Here is a 22,246-nt window from a genome sequence, read left to right as displayed (position 1 = left end):
AGGAAGAAACGAGGACAACCGTACCGACCGTTTCAGTTTATAGGGGGTTGGAATCTATCACTGGGAGCGACTTGGATAAGAAGGTTAATGTTACTCCTTTGGTCCTTGAGGATGGGACAGAGGCATTTACACCTTACGCTGGCTAATGAGCCTAGTTTATAGTGCCTTTACTCGCACTCTATTCGCTTTTCATCAATCGTCTTCATGTCAAAACTAGTTCTGAGTTGCTTCGGTAAATGGTATGTCTACGAACAAAATGTCCGTTTCTGGGACGAGAACAATTCTAAATCTTCTCATAAAAGTGCTATGCATGATATGGAGCCGGTGGGCAGGAGTCAATATCACGGTCAACGGGCGGCACTACTCTAACGTGATTACGATCAATTTTTCCAGAACAGCGATGGTATTGATTCTAAGGATTGTTGGTTTCAACAGAATAAAACTACTGTCTTTAGCGATCGTGTTATTGCTCGTTCTGATCCAATCAATTAGCCACCAAGGTCATGCGATCTGACGCCGGTCAACTATTTGTATGGTGTTATGTCAACTCGTTGGTCTATGCCGACAAGCCGGACACTGTGAACGCTTCGGAAGCCAACATTATGCGTGTTAACGGCGAAATATGACCAAATGAGATAAACTGGTCAACATCGTATAGCGAAGCCAGTGGCCAAATGCTTGAAAGGATATTCAAACATTAATGCTACGAATCAATATGAATAATGTCAAAATTCGGATAAAAAATACCTTTTACGCTTTTTATTTAAAAATAAGTTGTAATGCCCTAAAATACTTGGTATATCCCACTATTCGAGTTATGTTATGTTTTCTCGCGCATAATATTTGTTTCAGTTTCTGCTACGATTATCTATCAGTAAGCTCTGGAACACATTTTCGATTTAAATAATTATGTTGAACCAACGAATACATTTTTTACTTCTGAAAAAACTACGTAAATTTTGAACCATAAACTCGAACACCGTTTTCTTATTTTGGCATAAAGTAACACTCGTGGCGAAAAGTAGTCCACGATGATTAAATTGTAAAAATTAATTTATTTCTATTACAATAATTAATACAAGTATCATTTACCATTACATTATCCATAAGCAAAATTTTAAAAAAAATTAATCTTGTCACTTCTCACTAAAAATGTATTCTTACCTAAACCTTTTAAGCAGCAGCATCTATTGAAACAAAGTAAGGGCGATTTATTTACTTCACGTAACCAAATTTGTTATGAAACGGTGTGCTAAACATAGACACAACATCGACCGCATATCCAGCACTCGAAGATAGACAAACCTTAAAGTGTCATCCCCATCCCAAAGTACAGGTAGGCAGCAGAGGGTTTATATGTAATAGGGTGGTGAACTTATTTTAACCGTAGAGTTCAGAGGGTGCCACACTATTCCATTAATTGTTGCACCTACAATCGATGTAGTTTGTATACATTGGTATCAATCTCCTTGCTTCGCTCCTAATAAACGGTATGACAAAAGTGGCCTGCGACTCGTTGTTTGAGTAAAACAATTTATCCTTATATTTAAGCTAATGCGTCAAACAGACCCTAATATAATAAACGGTTTCAAGTGATAATGGTAATTGGAATAAGGTAAAAATGGGCTCAATACCATAGCTTCCAAAAGGAAAAAGGTCATCAGGCCAAATTCGCTGTAATTATAATTTCCTATTTGCGGCTCAATAAAAAACGAACACGATACAGCAGTGATGTTGTGTAAGATTTATTAAAGCTAACAAAGCGTGTCAATAACGTAAATTTTAGATAATTTTGTACGCGTTGATTACTAAATCGATTATGTTCTCCTTCACCAATTGTATCACAGATGTGGCCGTACATTAAACTATGAACGAAAAAAACGAATTATATCAACGATACTTGTTTTAGATCAAAATCATCGGCCACTCGCGAAGTAGCATAACTATCAAAACACGGTTTGTTCAATAGATAAGAACAGACATGCTGGAAGAATGGATTGATAATCGTGACTTAGTGACGCCATTCGAATCCATGGAAAATAGGCTAGTGTGGCATGTATTAGAACATAGCGTGCTTCAAAGAGGCGATCGAGCGTATGCTGCACTCCACTATCTGTTGATTGAATATTATTGTACCATGATTTCACGAATTGTTATAAACAGTTTGTTTTGTGTTAGTGGAGAATTCGCGGGTTTTTTCCCAATTAAAAAAATTAAATAAAAAAATATCAGGGCTTTATTTATACTGAGAGTTTCATAGGGTAGAGTCAGTTAGTCTTGGCAACACGTCATGATCAACAAACAGAAAATAATGCAGCTTAATGACAAAGCTGAAAAAATAAACATGTCCAATGATGATTTTTTTAATTTGTAATTTATGTGATACGGCTCAATGCAGTTTCTTGACAACTTGTTTCTTCGCTGGTGGTTATTGGCTGTTGGATTAGAGATAGTAAGTGTAGGATACTGTTATCGTGCTGAGTCCCAGGTAACAATTGAAGTTTTATAGCACACTACAAGTGCAATCTACTATCTAATAGTGCTTCAAGAACATCATAGAACAACAATTATTACCAGCGGTGCCAATCACCGACGCCAGAGAAGTGATTCCACCATCTGGACCCTAGAAATCGGCCCATCAACACATGAACCGGGACCAACGGCTTTACTTCCCTTCCGACGAAAGACGTGACCACAGATTTTTCATCTCAGAAAATCTTAACGAGTGAGTGGCAGTCACGCTTACCACTCAACCACCGGTGCCATCAGAGATACTTGTTGGACAACCGTAAATAGTGTAAATTATGATTTTTAAGGAGATTAGTTGGATTTGCTCCGTATTCCTTGTTATAAGATATACAAGGTTTCAAATATTAATCATCGTATTTCGATATGGTACCTGCAATAAACTTATCGGAAGTACGTGGCGACTGATATGTAGTCGTATCTCAATTTTATCATCGTTAAGCATTGCATTTGCCGGTTAAACCACTACTTCAACAGTAGGAGTCCAGATAATTCATTAGTTCAACAACAAAAATTTTCACATGCAAAAATTTCGTCACTTACATGAGTTTATCGAATACATAAAACGCACAATTTCACCGGATATCGGAGAATAAACTTGTGAGTTTATCACGATATTCTATTTGTCCTTGCTGCTACTTATCATAAATATGTATGTTCTATTTTGTATTCCGTTTTCTTTTCCTGCTAATGGAGTAGATATTTTAACACTATTGTCTATTTCCACACAAATCATTATCAGTTCTCACACTATTTGTGAAACGGAGAATTGTTCGACTCATTCTTATGCGGAATTCACACCATCTCGTGTGAATGAAAGAGTATTATGATGCCTGCATTTTCCATATACAAGGAAATCTCCAAAAACAAATTTCTAATCGACTAAACTATCATCAGTACAGAATTTCAAAAGTAATGAAATTGGACGAAAGCGATTAACGTCAGCTTAGGCTCCATTTTCATCTTCAATAAATGTTCCACATCATACCAGATAACATAAAAGAAAGGAATATGATTCTAAAAGTTATATCCAATCAATATGCTATTAAGGGGTTACATCAGGAATCAGTAGCGTCTGGCTCAAATGGCACGTTCCCCATGTTGATCGGAGATTTGTGCCTTGCCAAGAATCGTCTTTTCATCATTTTCCTGATGGGAAGGATTGGGGAAGTGGTAAGGTTAGGGGTAAGGAAAACAACGACACAGAACAATTAAAACAGAGCATTCTGCACCCCCGGAGTGATGCTGAACGATCTGCAGGTGCTACAACAGCAGGAATAAAACTTCCAACCCCCGGAGGGATTTAGAACCTCTACTCAAACAGTGAGCGGATATATCAACACCCCCGAGGGGATATTGAGATAACAGAACGACAACACCCCCGAAGAGATATTGTCATTCAAATACGGCTAAAAAAACTACAGCTCTTTACCACACTGGGTTAGGAACAAAAGCATATCCTTAAATTTCAGCTCTCTGTACATAGGTTCATCTTTGTATGGAGAACCAAAAATCCGGATGCGCAATTGCATTAATACAGGGCAATTGCATTTCAAATGATATGATGTTCCGTAATCGGATTCACAAAGATCACATGAATAATACTCAGCGCGCTGAATAGTAGCCATGTGATAATTGAGTTCGCAATGTCCAGTCAGTGCCCTGACCAGAATACTGCAGTTGTGCTTGGAAAAATGCAACACATTTTTTTGACATTTTCGGACTCACATCCGGCAGAAAAGCCTTTGTTTGAACGCAAGTTTGCAAGCTACGCCAATGGTTAGCATGTTCGAATGCAGCCCAAGAGCAAATCTTGTGCTTTATCCAACTTATTCACAGTGGTAGAACTGGTTCTGGACCAACGAAATCAGTCGCAGCGCCAGCTCTAGCCAATTCGTCCGCCCATTCATTTCCAGTAATACCGGAACGACCGGGTACCCTTAGAAAGTAGATAGCATTTGAAATGCTAAGTTCTTCGATTTGAGTTCGACATGCGATTACTAATTTCGATCTCGAATCTGCCGAACTAAGTGCTTTCAGGGCAGCCTGACTGTCAGAGCAAAAATAGATTCTTTTACCGCAAATTCCCTGTTGAAGTGGGGATTGTACGCCACATAGAATCGCAAAGATTTCTGCATGGAATACGGTACAGTATCTACCAAGCGAATGAGATTGGTTTAATCTCATCTCATGACAATAGACACCAGCACCGGCTCGGCCCTCCAACAAAGAACCGTCCGTATAACGAACTACGTATTCTTCAAGTTGTCGCTCCATCCAGCCAGACAGCCATTCCTCACAAAGAGGAATTCTCACATTGAAAGTTTTAGAAGGAAAACTACATGTGAGTGTAAGGTCACTGGGAGCAAGTGTGTATTCATCCCAAGTAACCATTTGGGGCCACAGTCTTGTGTGGCTAGTTACACGGTCTATTGGGTTACTGTTCCAGAGCCCAGTAACCCTAAGACGGTATGCACAAGAAAGTGCTTCTTGTTTCAGAAACACTCGAGAGTGCCTCGAGAGCAGCAGTAGGTGTTGTCGAGAACGCACCAGTCATCGCCATCAAGACCATTCTCTGAAGATGGTTTAACTTTGATTGGATTGTCATGACTTCTCCCTTCTGCCACCAAACAAGGCACCCTTATGCCAGTATTGGTCTAACAATTGTTGTGTGGATCCACTGAATGTACATGGGTTTGAGTCCCCAAGATTTGCCGAAAGCCCGTCTACATTGGCCAAAGGCCATGCAAGCTTTCTTGATCCTGAAATCGATGTGAGCTGTCCAATTAAGTTTTGAGTCGAGAATTACCCCAACGTACTTAACTTGATCTTCGACAATAATTTCAGAGTCAAAAAACTGCAATGGACGAGCTCCGGTTGTAATCCTTCGTTGCGTGAAAAGCACCATTGAGGTTTTATTTGGATTAACTGATGGTCCAACATGAAGACACCACCGCTCAACAACACATCAGGCTTGTTGCATCAAATCAAAAAGTGTGCCAATGCAAATACCGGTTATCACCATATGACAATTATCGGCGAAACCATACGTCGGAAACCCAAGCTCATTTAGTTTTCTCAACAAGCTATCGGCGACAAGGTTCCATAGAAGTGGTGACAGCACACCACCTTGAGGACATCCGCAGACACTCAGTTTCCTCATCTCTACTTGTCTTACCGATGAGCACAGATGTCGGTTGCTAAGCATTGCGTGTATCCAGTTCGTGATATATGAAGGTACTCCATGATCTCGTGCTGCTTCCAAAATGGATTCGAAAGACACGTTGTCAAAAGCACCTTCAATATCGAGAAAAACTCCTAAACTTGATTGCTTTTGTGAAAAAGCTTTTTCAATGTTGTAGACAACATTGTGTAACAGGGTGGTAGTAGACTTCCCCCGCTGATATGCATGTTGCATTGCATGCAGCGGGTGCTCGCCCAAGCTACCATCCCGAATGTAGTGGTCGATTAAACGTTCCACTTATTTGAGAAGGAAGGAGGTCAGACTGATCGGTCTAAAGCTCTTTGCCTCCTCATAAGTGACGCGGCCACCTTTGGGAATGAATTTGACAGTTATTTCCATAACTGACATACTTCAACCCGCTGGATGCCACGCGGCCTCTAGGCTGGTTTTGTCCGGAGAAAGATAATAGAGTTATCAACCTCCTAGTGGACCACAGCCAGTTACTGGGGAGTTCGCCCGGCTCTTCCCAGGCTCCGTTCGCCATTGAGAATATTTTAAACCCCCTCAACAATTTTACCCATAGCACGGGTCGCATGACACTATGGAATTGGGGTTCCCTGTTTGGTGTTACCACCGGAACAGGTAGTCCGTAGTGTAATTCTTAGCCGGTTGAAACAACCACTACCGACACTACACGGCTTATCTAGGCTGTTCGGAGAAAGAAGCTGACATTGATGGACAGCTCCCATAGATGGCCGAACAGCCACCCAATCAATATGCTATTAAGGGGTTACATACCTTTAGCGAGAAAAAATGTCAAGACGGTTTGAATTTACGTAAAGGCATAAAGCAATGATTGCATTACATCAAACTTGTAGTATTTTGGTAGCACATTTTTCAATGAAATAAACAAGCATAAATTTATAAAAATATATTGATAATTGGCGGAGTTATGGCATTTTCCCTGAAACTTTTTTTATTTAAGAGGATTGCGGTGATCACGATTGAAGACCAATAGATTAACAAAAATCCCAAAACTCGAAAAATTCTCTTAGTATATGAGTATTAGGGTGGGACAAAAATTCGATTCCAGCTCCGAGCAACTTTTTAGGTACCATTTGGGTCCTAGAACAACTATGCAAACTCTTAGCTGGATCCCTGAAACTTTATTTTTGCGCCCACTGTTTAAAGTTTACATGAAATTTTGTATGGGAAGGTTAACTTTCACAAAACAATTCCTCCCGAAGTCGCTCATTACTTCCGAAAAATAAATCAATATGTGGCTTTCACAGGAAATTTAACAAAGAAACAAAGTCTCGAAGACCACGAAACGATCTTACTTGTCTATTGGATATGAGCTTTATTTTTCGATTGGTCCAACTGAATGTATGCACCTATGTTGCTAAAACGAAAAGTAACGATTTCCGGACGTGACTGATTCATGAACACGCGAACACGGACGTTTGTAGGTTCGCGTTTGAAACTTCGTAAGTGCCAAAATATTTACCTTATTAACGTGGTGTTATCAACTTTGCGCGATCGCTGGCGTAGGCGTGCGTGGTTAATCGTGAAGGCTTAAGCGTTTGTATATTAACGTGTTTGACGCGTGTGCTAGCGTGCATGTGACTTCCCGTGTATAAATTAGATTTTGTTACTGTGTGGTCACATATTCGCGTGCGTTCTTGGATGGTCACGCGGACCACCATTCTGATATTTAGTTTTCGGCGTACAGTTCACATTCTGACAGGGAGTGAGTTTCCGGTCATGTTGCCATGTGTTGTCCAGTGGATATGAGAGCTTTCTTTTTAATTTGTTCAATTGAAGGCATGGACCTAGACTTCTGGTATCAAGAATAGAGACTTCCGGACGAGACCGATTCATGATCGCGCGAGAACGGGAGATTGTAGGCTCACGCTTCAGACCGCGTTTGAATGTTTATGAGGACTGATGCGTTCATATTATTACTGGGACGTTATCATATCTGAGAGAACGCGAGTGTAGGTTGCGTGGATGATCGCGAAAGGCTCAAGCATTTGTATGTTTATTTGTCGCGTGTATATGACTTCGCGTGTATAATTTTGATATTTATGTTGCCATGAAACGTGTTGTTTAGTGGATATGAGCGTCATCTTTTTAATTCGTCTGAAGGCATTGGATGTATGCTACTAGGGCCGAGAAGAGGGACTTCCGGACGAAACCGGTTGATAATCGCACGAACACGAGCATTTGGAGGTTCACACCTGAGACTGCGTTTGTGAATTTATAAGTGCTAAACCATTCATATAGTCACCGGGATGTTATCTCGTTTACGAGATCGTGGGCGTGGGTGTGCGCTAGGGCATTGCAAAAAAAATTTTTTTTTTGAATTCTCAAAGGCCCCCCCTCTCATATTGTGACAAATGTCAAAGTAAGGTCAGATGCCAAATTTCACATCATTTGGACAATTTTAGACCCCCGCCCACTTCGCTTGAAATTTTTTGAAATTGGTAGTATGGGAAAATATGGAGGAAAAATACATTAAATGCTATAACTTTTGAAGTAGCAATCAGGAAATTACAATTTATACCTCTTTTGAAAGGACATAATCTTAGTATTTGAATGGAGATATTTTTGTTTCTAGGAAAATACGGGAAAGTGGGGAACTGGGTCATTTTGGACCCAAAATCCCCTATTTTCAATGAGTTTTCTGTTCCGTAATGCAAATCATACATATTTTGTAGTTTTCCTAATGTGAAAAAATCTCAGAAATCGATCGGAACCCTTTTGACCTTAGTCAGAATACGAGAAGTTGGGGTTATAGGGCTTTTTGTCATTCATATTAAATTTTATCATTTTCTCATGCATATAACTCTATTATTCTTCAATCAAATTTTACAAAATGTAACTTGTTGAACGTGTAAAATTCTGAGGAATAAAACAAAAATAAAAACGTTAAAGGTAAAATTCAGAAATATCAAACTTTTTGATATTTACTCTATAAATTTCATTTTTTTCATTATTTGTCCTAATACCTCAACTTCCCCTATTTTTCCAGGAATGAAACTTTTCTCATGTGATCCCTAAGCATATTTTACACTAAAAGTAGTACATTAAATAAGTATTTTGTTGTTAAATGAAGTTAATATGTGCGATTTTATGATAAAAATGTGAAATCGACACTATATGTCAGATAATTTGATGTTCCTGAATTTTACTGGTAACGAATCTATTTTTGTTATAATCCTAAGGATTTTCCACGTTCAACAAGGTATAGTTTATGAAAATTGAGTGAAGAATAATAGAGATATATTCACGAGAAAATAATGAAGTTTAATATTAATGACAAAAGGCTATATAACCCCAACTTCTCGTATTCGGACAAAGGCCAAAAAGGCTCCGATCGATTTTCGAGATTTTTTCACATTAAAAAAAATACAAAATATGTATGATATGCATCACGGAGCAGAAAAATTATTAAAAATAGGGGATTTTGGGGCCAAATTGACCTAATTCCCCACTTTCCCGTATTTTTCTGGAAACATAAATACCTCCATTCAAATACTAAGATTATTTCCTTCCAAAAGAGGTATAAATTGTAATTTTCTGATTGCTACTTCAAAAGTTATAGCATTTAATGTATTTTTCCTCCATATTTTCCCATAATATCAATTTCAAAAAATTTCAAGCGAAGTGGGCGGGGGTCTTTTGTGAAATTTGGCATCTGACCTTACTTTGACATTTGTCACAATATGAGAGGGGGGGCCTTTGAGAATTCAAAAAAAAGTTTTTTTTGCAATGCCCTAGTGTGCGCGGATGATCGGGAACGACTCGAGCGTTTGTATATTGACGTGTTCGTCGCGTGTGCTAGTATGTATTACTTTTATGAGCCAGCGGCCATCATCCTGTTTGCGTGTTCTTGAATGATCGCCCACGGTCCGTGAATATTCCTAATTTTTAGTCTATAGTTCAGATGCTAGAAGAAAGTGGGTTCTCCCATTTCACTAGAGTCCCAGTCGCCCCAGAACGAGTTGTATAGCTTTTTTTTCTATTGGTCCAACTGAGGGCATTAGTGTGGGCTGCTAAGACCAAGGGTAGAGACTTCCGGACGTGACCGATTCATCTTTGCGCGAGCGGTGGGTTCATACTTGAGACCGCGTTAGCTAATTTTTACGTGCTAATATGTTCACTTAATTACCAGGGTGTTTAAATGTTGGCCAGATCGCGGGCGTTCACGTTTGTGACCAGGTTTGTATTATGGCTCAGGCTACATTTGTCCGTTTGGAATGAGAGAGATTGTGAGTGTATATGAGAGAATAAGCAATTTATTGTGTTAGTGAGTGTTAGCATGGATCTAATTTAAAATATATCAATAAAAAAGGGTGCCTCCAAAGAGAACTTGGCCCTAAACCCACATTGTATATTATTTGACCATGGCATAAGCGGGTAATAAAGGTCGCCGAGTTAAGTACTAAATTTGATCACAATTTAGCTAAACTAAAAAGAAAATAATCGTATCCCAAGTTTCTATGTGATATAATCCCAGAAATACTGATTAGGTGGAAAAGCACTCGGACCACATCAAGATACAGTATCATGCCGAGGAAGCTTTCGATCTATTTCTCAGATCTCTATAAAAATTTGAAAAAACATTCTCAAGGAGTTGAACTTTCCAATAAAGTAATAAAAAAATCTAATTTTTTTGAAAAATAACAAAAGGTATGTTGTAATGTATTTATGACGCTTAGAGCAGATTTGTTTTCTTTCCGAACATCACGTTGAACCTTATCAAATGAATAACGATGTTCGAGGTTCTAATAGTTTTCTTGTATCTGCTGCCCGAACTAACGACTGGCCGCTAGCAGCTGGGCAAAACAATATTGAGACTTGGCATTCTATTGATATAGGATGGCGCTAAAGCTGAGTACTTTGGTTGAAGACTGTTAGGCGTTTTAATGTGTTAGGTACCTGTTGCGTTGTTTGAGTGAGAAATAAATTATAAATTAAATTGACCCCCACCGGAGCACGTTACAATGTAATCCCGTAACTAAAATCTCTCAAAATGTGAGTTTTCGAGTATTTAGCATTTAGTTTCAACAAAAACAATTAATTCGTGAAATTATGCGCCTCCTCATTAACAACTAGCAACAATAAACTGTTTATCGTTTTAAACTCGAAAAATGATTGTTTGTGTATTTGCACCAGGGAGAAGCTAGTAATAAGAGATACATTTCTTATAGAACATGACTCTAAACTTAATACGGCGTACCGTAATAATTGAAGCCTACTCGATGCCGGGTATAGTTCCGCAATATCACAAAGTTTCGCACTACCCACTTTCGAGTTTCGCACTAAGTTGAATCTCTGGTTGAAATGTCACATGAGATTTTTGGTGTTTCTGGAAGCGCCGAAAACTCCTCGACTTATCTCAAGTTTATAAGATCAAGGAACTGTTAACTTCGGCTTTGAGTCAGAGTCTGCTCGAGCTAATATATGTGGTGACCACTCAAGAGAAAAATTTAAGCTTTTGCAAGGATTTGCCTATAATTCCAACAATAAAAGATGTCCCCACATGGACTAAAGGTTACTTGACACGAGTTTGAAAGGGTACACCATTTTGTCCTGTCTAGTGCGACTCCTATTCAAAATCTTTGCTCTTTAGTGCAAGGGGTCCTTTAAATTGCTAACTAAGTTCTTCAGTAGATCCACGCAAGGCAAACTCGAATAGGTGACGTCGATCTCAACTTTGCGAGAGGGCATGAACATAAAAGACATAAACGAAATCACGACGATGGCACTTGGACTGGTGATTCAAATCTAATAATCAAAAATACGTATTAGACGAATACTCAAAGGGTGCTTGGTGTGTTTTCACTGTGTTCACATTTTTACACTTTGACCGTTAAACGTTTGACTATTTGATTAAGTTGAAATTTTGTATAGACTTTTCAAGGTACTAATACTTTTGAAATGCGTATAGTTATAAAATTCGATGGTTATTTTCCTTCCATACAAGCTATTGGCATCCTAATATAGTCTGGAATAAATACTCCTTCCGATGCCTCCAAATACCTAGCGACAACTAATGTCACGAATACATAGATTTGTGGCTGAATTTACATGAAATGAGCGACAGTGAAACACGAACGAACGTCGGTCGAATCTTTTGAACATCACGTTTTCTGTATTTTTACTGGATACTTATTCTTTTGAAAATAACGTTGTTCTGTGAATATACCGAACGGTTGGTGAAGGGACAAATATTCAATTAAAATCTTCGAACTGTTGTGTAATAGAAGCGGGTAGAATTCCCTAATAAATCATCAGTTGAATAAACCGACCCACACATCCCGTATTGCGGAAAGATCCTCCGTCCATCATCTTCAAGTAGCGTCAACTTATTTCACAAGATCTTCCGAAAAATGCTCCATCGGTAACCTTTAAACGCCTTACTGAATGATATTAGAGACAAATCTGCATCGAACGTATATCTAAAATTTCACGAAACTATAAAGTTTTTGGCGCTTTATATTGATAGAATTACTCTCTGGTTAGATCAGTTAGACAAATGCCTCAAAGGGCGCAAGACTGAGACTCCGCCAAGGGTGCCAGAAGACCACGCTACGGCTGTGTTTGTATATTAACGTTGGATCGCACGGGCGTTTGTATGTCGCGTGTGCTAGCGTGTATGTAACTTCGCGTGTAAAAAATCGATTTTATAAACGTGTGGCCATTCGCCTGTTTGAATAATGGCGCGCACCGTGAATTTAACAATTATTTTTCGGTGTACGGTTCAGATGCTAGAAGAGAATGAGTTCCACCATATCACTGGAGATCCCGATCATGTTGCCATGGAACGTGTTGTATAGTGTGCTATGACCGAGGGTAGCTACTTTTGAACGTGACCGACACATGATCGCGCGAGCACGAACGTTGGTGGGTTCGCGTGTAGGACCACGTTTATAAGTTTAGAACTGCTAAAACGTTCACTAAATCACCGGGACTTTTTCATGTTTGGGAGAACACGAGCCTAGGTGTTCGAGGATGATAGCGAAGGATTCGAGCGATTGTCTGTTAACGTGTTTGATCGCTTTGGCGTTTATATGTGGTGTGTGACAGTGATACTACATACATCGTGTGTATAAACTCGATTGTATAACCGTGTTGTCATTTGCATATTCGCATATATTCTTGACCATTCGCGCGGACCGCGAGTCTGATGTTTAGTTTTGAGTGCATGGCTCGCAAGTATTAACTGAAGGCATGGACCTAAGGTACTAGGACCAGGGGTAGAGGACGTGATCGATTCATAATTGCGTGGGAAAGCGCGTTTGTATAATAGCACTTTAGACGGCGTTTATAAATTGTATAGAAGTTAGAACATTCACTTGACCACTCGTTTTTTGTTTGCCAGATCGTGGGTGTAATTTTTTCGTATATAGTTACAATTGCATGCTCGAGTTACTGACCAGGACTGTAATATCTCGCAGATCTAGAGCCTTTGTATGTTAACGGGTGTGCGGTCCCTCATTCATCCCGAAATAATCTTGTTATTTGACCTTTAGACGACCCTGGCGTTTTATCGATTGGTGAACATATAACAAACGAAAAGCATAATACAGAATCCAAACTAGTTCCATTAATATACTGCTTTTTGGGAACGAAGTAATGATATTGATACTGATTAAAGCGTAATACATCGATTGCAAGCCAAGTAATCTATGAAATAGCATGACACCCTGCCTAATAGGATTAAAATAGGCAAAATCACCCTAGCGCTCAAAGCTATTCAACAGTTTCTAAATCCCACCAAACAGGAAACGAAAAAAAGAACAGAATTAAGGCTCGACACGACACACGCGAAGAAAATGCAATCGGTATAATGTTTCACTAGCCAATGGCCGTTCGCGGCGCGCCAACACGTCGTCACCGCTCCTTCCACGGGGGGTTCAAAATCCAAATACGCACCGGTTTGTGACTGAGAAGGAGCGCCGCCAGAAACGGCTGAGGCAATGCCAAATACAATCATCTTCGAATCTCACATTCTGTCGGTGCTCGTGGCCAAATTAGTGTGTATGGGAAAATAGGACGCTAGTCGAACCACTTCAGTGCACACACGTTCATGCAAAACAACTTCAGTATTGAATGGCTAATCTCAGCAAGTATTCGTTGAGGCAGAAAAACGTGCCCTCTGCCATGACTATCGAATCTAATGACGAAGGCAAGAACACAAATCTCAAAACTAGCCAGCAGACAAGCACCGCAAGTTGCTTGTCATCGTGTTGGATCTGCAAAAAAAAGGGTTGAACGAATAGCTCATTCCGTCTATCGTGGTGTTTGTCTATCGCTAGCTCGCAGGACTATGCGCATAAAAATTTAGAACAAAAATGTTTGTTTTTGAATTCAATCGTTTTTTATTTCTCCTGACGGAAAGCATTATTGACTTTTCATTAGAATAAAAATAAATTTAAATATAATGAACCAGATTTTTTTCAATGAATATTTTTTTTTAGAAAAACATGATTATATGTCAAGTAAAAAAAAATTATTGTTAAACTCAGTAGAAAATAAAAGTGGAACGACTATAGAGTTGTTGAATCAAATTCATCGGTTCTATCGGGTGTCTTGAAATCGAAGTCATCTTCACACGTCCATAAAAATTACCCATAGAAAATAACGCCGGAAACTAAAAGTGTGCTTAGAGTAAATAACAACTAATGTTTACCCTCATGGTACCACTGCACGAACAATGTCGCCAATTGTGCTAAATCCTTCTGCGCCGATATTTTGCGTTTGCTCAAATTCGATTTCAGCTTACGCTACGTGTCGTCAGAAAGTAAAAGAAAAAATATATAAACAGCAGACAAGAGAAATATGCGCCACTATCAGTATTTATCAGCGGTACAAATTAAAAATATAACACTATGTTCTGTATTTCAATAAATATCAATCCACGCACATCTGATGAATGATGTCTAATGCATACAAATGCGAACGGTACACCAATACAAACGATGTGCTGCGCCGTAACGAAAGAAAAACACAAAACATGTTATATTTATAAATACACAACAGCAGCAATAGGAGGGACTAGCGAGTAGAGAGACAGAAGAGAGCACATTTTGTATACTACGACTACTTTACCACCAAAACATACTCAAACTCAGCTCATTCTCAGTTTCTTATCGCGCGAATCAAAGGCGGGTATGCACTGAGTTGTAAGTAAACATTTTGTTCGTAATCAAAAATATTCTTGGGTTATATGCTAAAAATTGTAATTTTTCTTTTTAGAAAGAAATAGTGTATAATAAACTAATGTTAATGGAGAATGTATAAAACAATAAATAATGTTTTGGACTAACCTTAATGACAGGTAAGACTTAACTAACATTAAACACCTTAGCTTCTATCCTCCTGCTAGATAACCTATCAAAGGAGCAAAATTTACATTGAATTTCCTTAAAATCGACATTCTTTTTTTCGAGAGTTGTCCTACTGGAGCTGTAGAGCTAGGTTCTCGGAAGGGCTCCCCGTGAGAATCACACACTACAATTGCAGACAAGACAGGCAAGGGTGCCCAATAAAACACTGCTTTGGGCAATTGTAGCGGCCCGTGATTCTGAACGTGATATTCATTGTACGGTTCAGGTATGTGCGAGCGTAGGGACTTCGCCATCGCGTGTATCATCGCGAAGGGCTCGAGCATTTGTACGTTAACGTGTTCGATCGCGTGTGCGTTTGTATGTCGCGTGTGCTAACCGTGGATATGATACTTAATTTTTCGTGTACGGTTCAGATTCTAGAAGAATGTAGACTCTTCCATATCACTAGAGTCCCAGTCATGTCGCCGTAGAACGTGTGGTCCAGTGGATATAAGCTTTATTTTTTGATTGGTCCAACTGAATATATGGACCTAAGTTGATATAATGAAGGGTAAAGAAGGTGCATAAATTCGATTTTGAAAGCCTGCGGCCATTCACATATTCGCGGACCGTCATTCTGATATTTAGTTTTCGGTATACTGATCACATTCTGACAGGGAGTGAGTTACCCCATATCACTAGAGTTCCCTGTCATGTCGCCATGGAACGTTTTGTCTAGTGGACATGAGTTATTTTTTCTTTCTTAATTTTTCAATTTTATTTTTTTTATTAATTAACATGGACCTAAACTGTCGGTACCGAGGATAGAGACTTCCGGACGATGCCGATTCATGATGGCGCAAGCGCTGGAGTTGGTAGATTGACGCTTGAGATCGCGTTGGTAAGTTTATGAGCGCTGAGACGTTCACCTTATCACCGGGGTGTTATCATGTTTACGAGTTCGTGGGCGCAGGTTGCTTGGAAAATCGCGAAGGGCTCTAACGTTTGTATGCTGACGTGATTTTGTAACACATTTGCGTGTGTTCTTGAATGGTCGCGGGAACCATGATATTAAATTTTTGGTGCGCGGTTCAGATTCTGGCAGAGAGTGGGTTTCCTTATGTCGCTAGGGTTCCCGATCATGTCGCCATGAGACGTGTTGTCTAATAGGTATGAGCGCATTTTCTTAATTGGTCCAGCTGAAGGCATGGACCTAGGCTTCTAGGATCAAAGATAGACTTCCTGACGTGACCGATTCGTTATCGCGTGCGCGTGGGCATTTTTGTAGGTTCCCGCTTGAGACCGCGTTTGATAATGTGTGAGCGTTAAGACGTTCACTATCACCATCTTTTCTGACCCAGCTGAAGGCGGGTGTAGAATGGCAGTATAGGACTCGAAAAAAAGAAATAAAAGACAATATATGAGAGACGTAATAGATTAGCGAGCCAACCACCACACATAGCACATCCTTTCTCAATTACCTATTGATTACAGGTTGATTGTTGGTTATGAGCTGGTAAATAGAGGAAAGGTATAGAACAGACAAAAGGCTCACATCAGCCCTTCCGGCCTCCTCGATACACCACTATCGAGGCGTATTGTAATCAGTATTTTGAAGCGGGCTTCTTATATAAATCAAGTCCTGAGTAGTCATAATGATTGGTGGATTATTAACATGAGAACTAAAAAACCTCTAGTAGTAGAACATGGTACAAATAGAAACTCAAAAGTCCTTATATTTAGATAACTCTATTGAATCTATTGTGGTTTGATGATGCTTACAATACTGTCGATCCCATCAACCTGCGAGAAGGGAGAATTTGCTAAGGATTTGAATGTTAACGTGTTTGTCGCTTGCGGTAGCGTGTATTTAACTTCGCGTGCATAAATTCGATTTTATAATCGTGTGGCCATTCGCATATTCGCGTGTATTCTGATAATAAATTTTTGGTGCATGATAGATATGCTACACGAGAGTCAGTTTCCCTATATCACTAGAGTTCCCGGTCATTCTTTTATTGGTCCAACCGAAAGCATGAGTCCAGGGTGCTAGGATCGAGAATTAAGGCTTCCGGGCATGACCGATTCATGATCGCGCGAGCGGCGGGTTAATGCCTGAGACCGCGATTGCAAATTTATAGGTGAGTCAAAATTTCTCAAGTGGGCCACCCAAATTAGGTGATATCGCATTTTCCATGGGAGATCCAATTTTTTATAGTGTTTACCATTGCAAAACCAGATCCAGGTGGGTTTTGCGAAAAAAAAGATTGGCCATAATATTGACATTTGAAGTTTTTAGCCAGTTTATTTTTAAAAATTGCTACAGGCGACCTAATTGACCGATTTCAACGAACTAACCAGCAATAAAATCGTCTTAAAAAGCAGATCGTACGCGATTTTTTTTTTTCGATTCGAAAAATTGAAAAAAAAAGTGATCTGCGTCTTTTTTTTGTTCGTAAAGAATACCACAAATACTACTTTTAGTGCCTAACAATATGCCGTCGAGAAAAAAAATGACGCGCAATTTGTAACTAAGTTATTCCACGCTGAACGTCACCGAACATTGAAGGATTGAAGGCGTAAACAGCTTGCTTTGCGACGACTAAGCATGGACCAACATGCCTGTTGCAGGTTTTGTCGCATTATCAAAGGATTATCAACGTAAAAGTGACAAGTAGCGGTGCAAACCTTTATTCAGTCTATAACTTTAAATTCAAAGCGATAACATATACATATTTATAACTCAATCGATTGCAATTAATCTACAATCTTTGAAAGAAAGTTTTGTGAAATTCGATTTTAACCGATTTTTCATACTAATTTCCATAGAAACTTCCGAAATTTTTGGGGGGTCCGTAGACACAACCGATCGGTACCAAAATTTGCACAATTACTAAGGGCCATAAAAGGAATCAGTAGAGCATGGTGGAGCTAAAGTCAAAAATTGAGCCAGTCTAATAGACATACGACTAGCACATAGCACTGGTATACTAGTACTAAAAACTACAATTAACACTAATAGGTTTCACCCTTTACATTTCTTTAATAAGCCTATACACGATGATGATGCCGACCGATAAAATTACACAAAATGACCCCCACTGCGAGCCGTGTCCACCAATACCGCCATTAACCTGTGGAACAATGTTTGCAAACACGGCCTACAGTAAAAGCCAAAATCTACGTCGACCCACCAGTCGGCCACGCCAGCGTGCACAGGCTAATGGTTATTATGAGCGGATGCAGAGTAAGAAAAAACAAAACGTAAAAAAATATTCATAAACCTTTCGGTCTCCTGGATGCACCATCATCGAGGCCTAATGCAATAACTATCGTAAGGGGTATACAAAGTTGGAACTAAAAAAATTGAAAGAAAATTATTGAATATTCTGAATGTAGATACTTTTGAAAACAAATTTTATCCAGATTCGATTACTAGATTTTAAATTACAGCCGTTTGCAGCGCACTGGTTCTTTTAGAAGTACCGTTGCAGTGAACGTGATATCTCAAAAACTATTTGTCCGATTTTCATCGATTCATTGCATTGTTGGTATTTACATTTTCGTATTCTTAATCGGGTAATCTTTCATCAAAAAATTTCGATTTTTTTTGCAATGGGTTTTTGTTTAAAATTTTGAACACCGAAAGACTCAATTTTTTGGTCAACTTTTTTTTGTTAGAAAAAAAATATTGGGAAATTGATCCATTCAAGTACACCACAATACATTTTTCTTCAGTATAATCTTTTTAGTTTTTGAATTTTAGTTGAGCGGTTCGGCTTAGAGAGTGTCCACCGCAAACCCCTGCCACGCTTCAGGGAATGGGCCATTACATCGTCAACCTTGAACATGTTTTAATTCAATTTATTTTTTCTATCTTCGATAGTGCTACCAACGAACTGTCTTACGTTTTGCCTTTCTCATATAAAGAAAGGCTATGCAATCACTCCACAAATCGATTATGCAACCGAGGCCCGGAGGGCCGAGTATCATATCTCATTCGATTCAGTTCGTCGAGATCGCAAAATGTCTGTGTGTATGTATGTGTGTGTCAAATAAAGTCACTCAATTTTCTCAGAGATGGCTGAACCGATTTGCATTTGCACTCAGTTTCAAATTAACGGTAAAATGCTCCCATAAGACGCTATTGAAGTTTTAATTGATCGGACTTCCGGTTACGGGTTGAAGAGTGTGGTCACACAGCAAATATAAACTGGTAACTCTATGATGTCCGAATGACGTAATACATATTCAAATACGTTCAACATTATTTAGACTCTCGGTGAAAATGATCGTGAACATGTGTTGAATACCTTCCATTGTTCACGGTGGAGGATGTCGTGAACAGTTTCATCACCGCACAACGATGTCACGCTCAACTGGCAGTTTACAGTTTGTCAGAATGAAATCTGGTATTCGAAGGCGAACGTTCACCGTGAACAGCGATGACATTTATATTCACCACTCCGCATCAATTCCGCCCATCGTCGCGTTTACACTCCCGGTGAACAAATAAATTATCCACTGCGAACATATTTCACCGTTCAATATTTAAAATTATCGGGGAATTGTAATTGATTCAATTACATCGAATAATTGTGCATAGATTCGCTAAGCATATTAATGTATGTATCGTCTAGTTCCAGTTTCATCAATTTCTATGTACTAAGTGAGATATTGAAAAAAAAACAATTTGTTGCGCATCGAGTTCACGTTTTTTTTCACCGAGGGCTTAACAAAGATAGTCCACTTTGATCAAAATTTCATGTATTCATTCATTCATCATATATTGAGCAATCTATCAAATAGTAATACGCCTTTTATTCAAAACGACATATCTACAATGAGTGACTCTCTTTACTTTCTCTTCTGTTAATAATTCGGTCGCCATAACATTTATTCCTCAACTCTTTGCATAATATGCTAGTCAAAACCACCGTCTTTCGATCTGTACTGTAAAATAAGTGAAAAGTGCTATACTGCCCATATAAGCATAAGAGTCCCATATGGATTTTTGTCGAAAATGAGATATCCGTTGGATTGTATTCTGCATCACCACTGAATCATAATGCACAAATAAGATTACCAGGTTTGTTCAGAAAATATCGAAAAAAATACCAAAACATGGTTGTCTCATCCATAAGGCACAATGAAAAATATAAATCTTGAACAGCATTTTTCTCGGCTTGCTGTTTGCGTTTATGTATACTGCCCATAGACACATAAGAGTCCCATGTGGATTTTTGTCGAAAATGAGTTATCCGTTGGATTGTATTCTGTATCACCACTGAATCACACTACACAAATAAGATTACCGGGTTTGTTCAGAAAATATCAAAAAAAAAATACCAAAACATGGTTGTCCCATCCATTTGGCTCAATGGATGGGACAATCTTGAACAGCGTTTTTCTCGGCTTGCTGTTTTTCAACATGGGACTCTTATGCTGTTATGGGCAGTATAGTGAGGCCATAAAAATCGAAAGAGAAAGTAAACAGAGTCACTCATTGTAGATGTCTTTTTGAAAAAAAAAAAACGCTCAAGAATTGTCTTCTATTCAATTTTGCGGTTTGGGTAATCGAGATATCCGCATAATTTTTTCGGTTGGTGTATACCAACCTGGAAACGTGGATCTTCGTCGCCAAGACACTGCTTTGTTGCTCATTTTTTGATATTCAACACACATATTTTTAGGACAGAATAATACGTAAAAAGAGAAGCAAAAGAACAACTTTTCAGCGAGGAAGTTCTATACCGTACCTCTTAGCTTACAATCCTACAGTCGCTATTTTACGCTGCATAAATAGGTATCTAATTACCCCATTACCCACCAAAATATTAAAACGAAAATTCATAGCTGTTTCCTCACTCTCTACGGCTGGGAGCTTGCCGAATAACGCTCATACAATGTATCATTCGCTCATACACAATATCCTACCTACCAATTTGTGGTAGATCCGCATCTCTCCGAACGGTTATCTTACCTTGGACGTGACATCCGAAACTTCCCGCATGATTCTCTCGAATTCGGCCGTCTCCTCTGCTTGTTTCTGGTTGTGCAAGGCGATTTTCTCGCTGAATTTCCTCGGATTCGCCATGGCGCTGTCTAGCTCTGCTACTGTTACTTCTTTTGGTATCTATTCCACAAGACCTATCCTTTGCTATCAAAACCTGCTTGTTTACCGGATGCGAAATCCGTCAAAAATTCAACACACGTTCTTATAGGAACTACGGCTGATTCCTCTAATACATTATACCTACAATGCACACACACACTGTCTTGAAACACCAGCTTAACAGCAGTTTAATCCAATAGGAAGAAAATATTCTTTATTTTGGTGCAAAATCAATGATTAGCAGGAAAATTAACCTCCCACTACCACCAACACCCGTTCATGTACTGTTTTTCTCGGAATTTTCTCCAAACTTTAATGCCAACTAGAAACGCACTTTATCTTGAGAAACGCACTTTTCTTCGCATCCCGCAGCGCGGTTTCCACTTTATGAGCGAAACGAATGGCATAAGTTGCAAGAAGCTGCACCGTTTTATTATTTTATTTTTCTTTGGCAGAAAAATCCACCCTCTCCGACTCCCGTAAACCACTAACGATATAGAAGAACGGGAACGGCGAATGGACAAGGAAAAATAACTTCACAGAAAATTTTCTACACTGCCATCCGCCAGCCAGTCGCTCACTTTTGCACTATTTCTTCCGCTCGAAAACCCGTGAAACCCCAATGCGGGATCGCAAATTTTACCGGAAATCGATTCTTTCAACTTTTATCAGCAAAACGGTCGAATAAAATCGCGAAGAAATATCCACAAAATCTGAAAATTTTCACTGGTTCGTGAAAAAACCTTCCTCGATCTCCTTTTCGCTATTTACGTATCTGTACAATAATTTTTCTCCTTTGCTCTGCTGACTTGTGTGACTGAATCGTTTTTAATGCGAGCAAATTCAACACCACACCAAAACTGGCAGCATTACGTATATCGCACTAACACCACTGCAGTAAATTAGACCCGGAGCCAAGGGTTGAAGAGAGGTGGCCACTGCGAACTTAAAGAGACAAAATTAAAGAGATGCAACGTTTTGAATAAAATTATAATTAGAAAAAGGCAATTACTTTGGTCGTTTTAATTTACAGGAAAACAATTTGTTGGAAAACTCATTAGGATCGTATATAAAATTTGGTAA

At 39.1% G+C, this 22,246-nt stretch overlaps 1 protein-coding gene across 9 annotated transcripts in view; it reads right to left on the bottom strand.

Annotated features, from left to right (window-relative positions):
* The window catches only part of LOC131682581 (myb-like protein AA), a 79,598-nt gene extending 57,603 nt beyond the window's left edge, over positions 1 to 21,995 (bottom strand). For 3 of the 9 annotated variants that reach the window (XM_058964171.1, XM_058964176.1, XM_058964178.1), the window contains exon 1: positions 21,032 to 21,995. In XM_058964171.1, the coding sequence (XP_058820154.1) occupies positions 21,032 to 21,145 (114 nt within the window). In that variant the 5' untranslated portion in view covers positions 21,146 to 21,995. The remainder of the gene's footprint in view (positions 1 to 21,031) is intronic. The other 6 variants (XM_058964179.1, XM_058964181.1, XM_058964174.1 and 3 more) reach the window with 5 other exon arrangements.
* Positions 21,996 to 22,246: the final 251 nt, after the last annotated feature.

The sequence above is a fragment of the Topomyia yanbarensis genome, chromosome 2 (assembly GCF_030247195.1).
Source record: "Topomyia yanbarensis strain Yona2022 chromosome 2, ASM3024719v1, whole genome shotgun sequence".
In the NCBI taxonomy this organism is placed as follows: Eukaryota; Metazoa; Arthropoda; class Insecta; order Diptera; family Culicidae; genus Topomyia; species Topomyia yanbarensis.
This window is presented reverse-complemented; position numbering and strand designations above follow the sequence as displayed.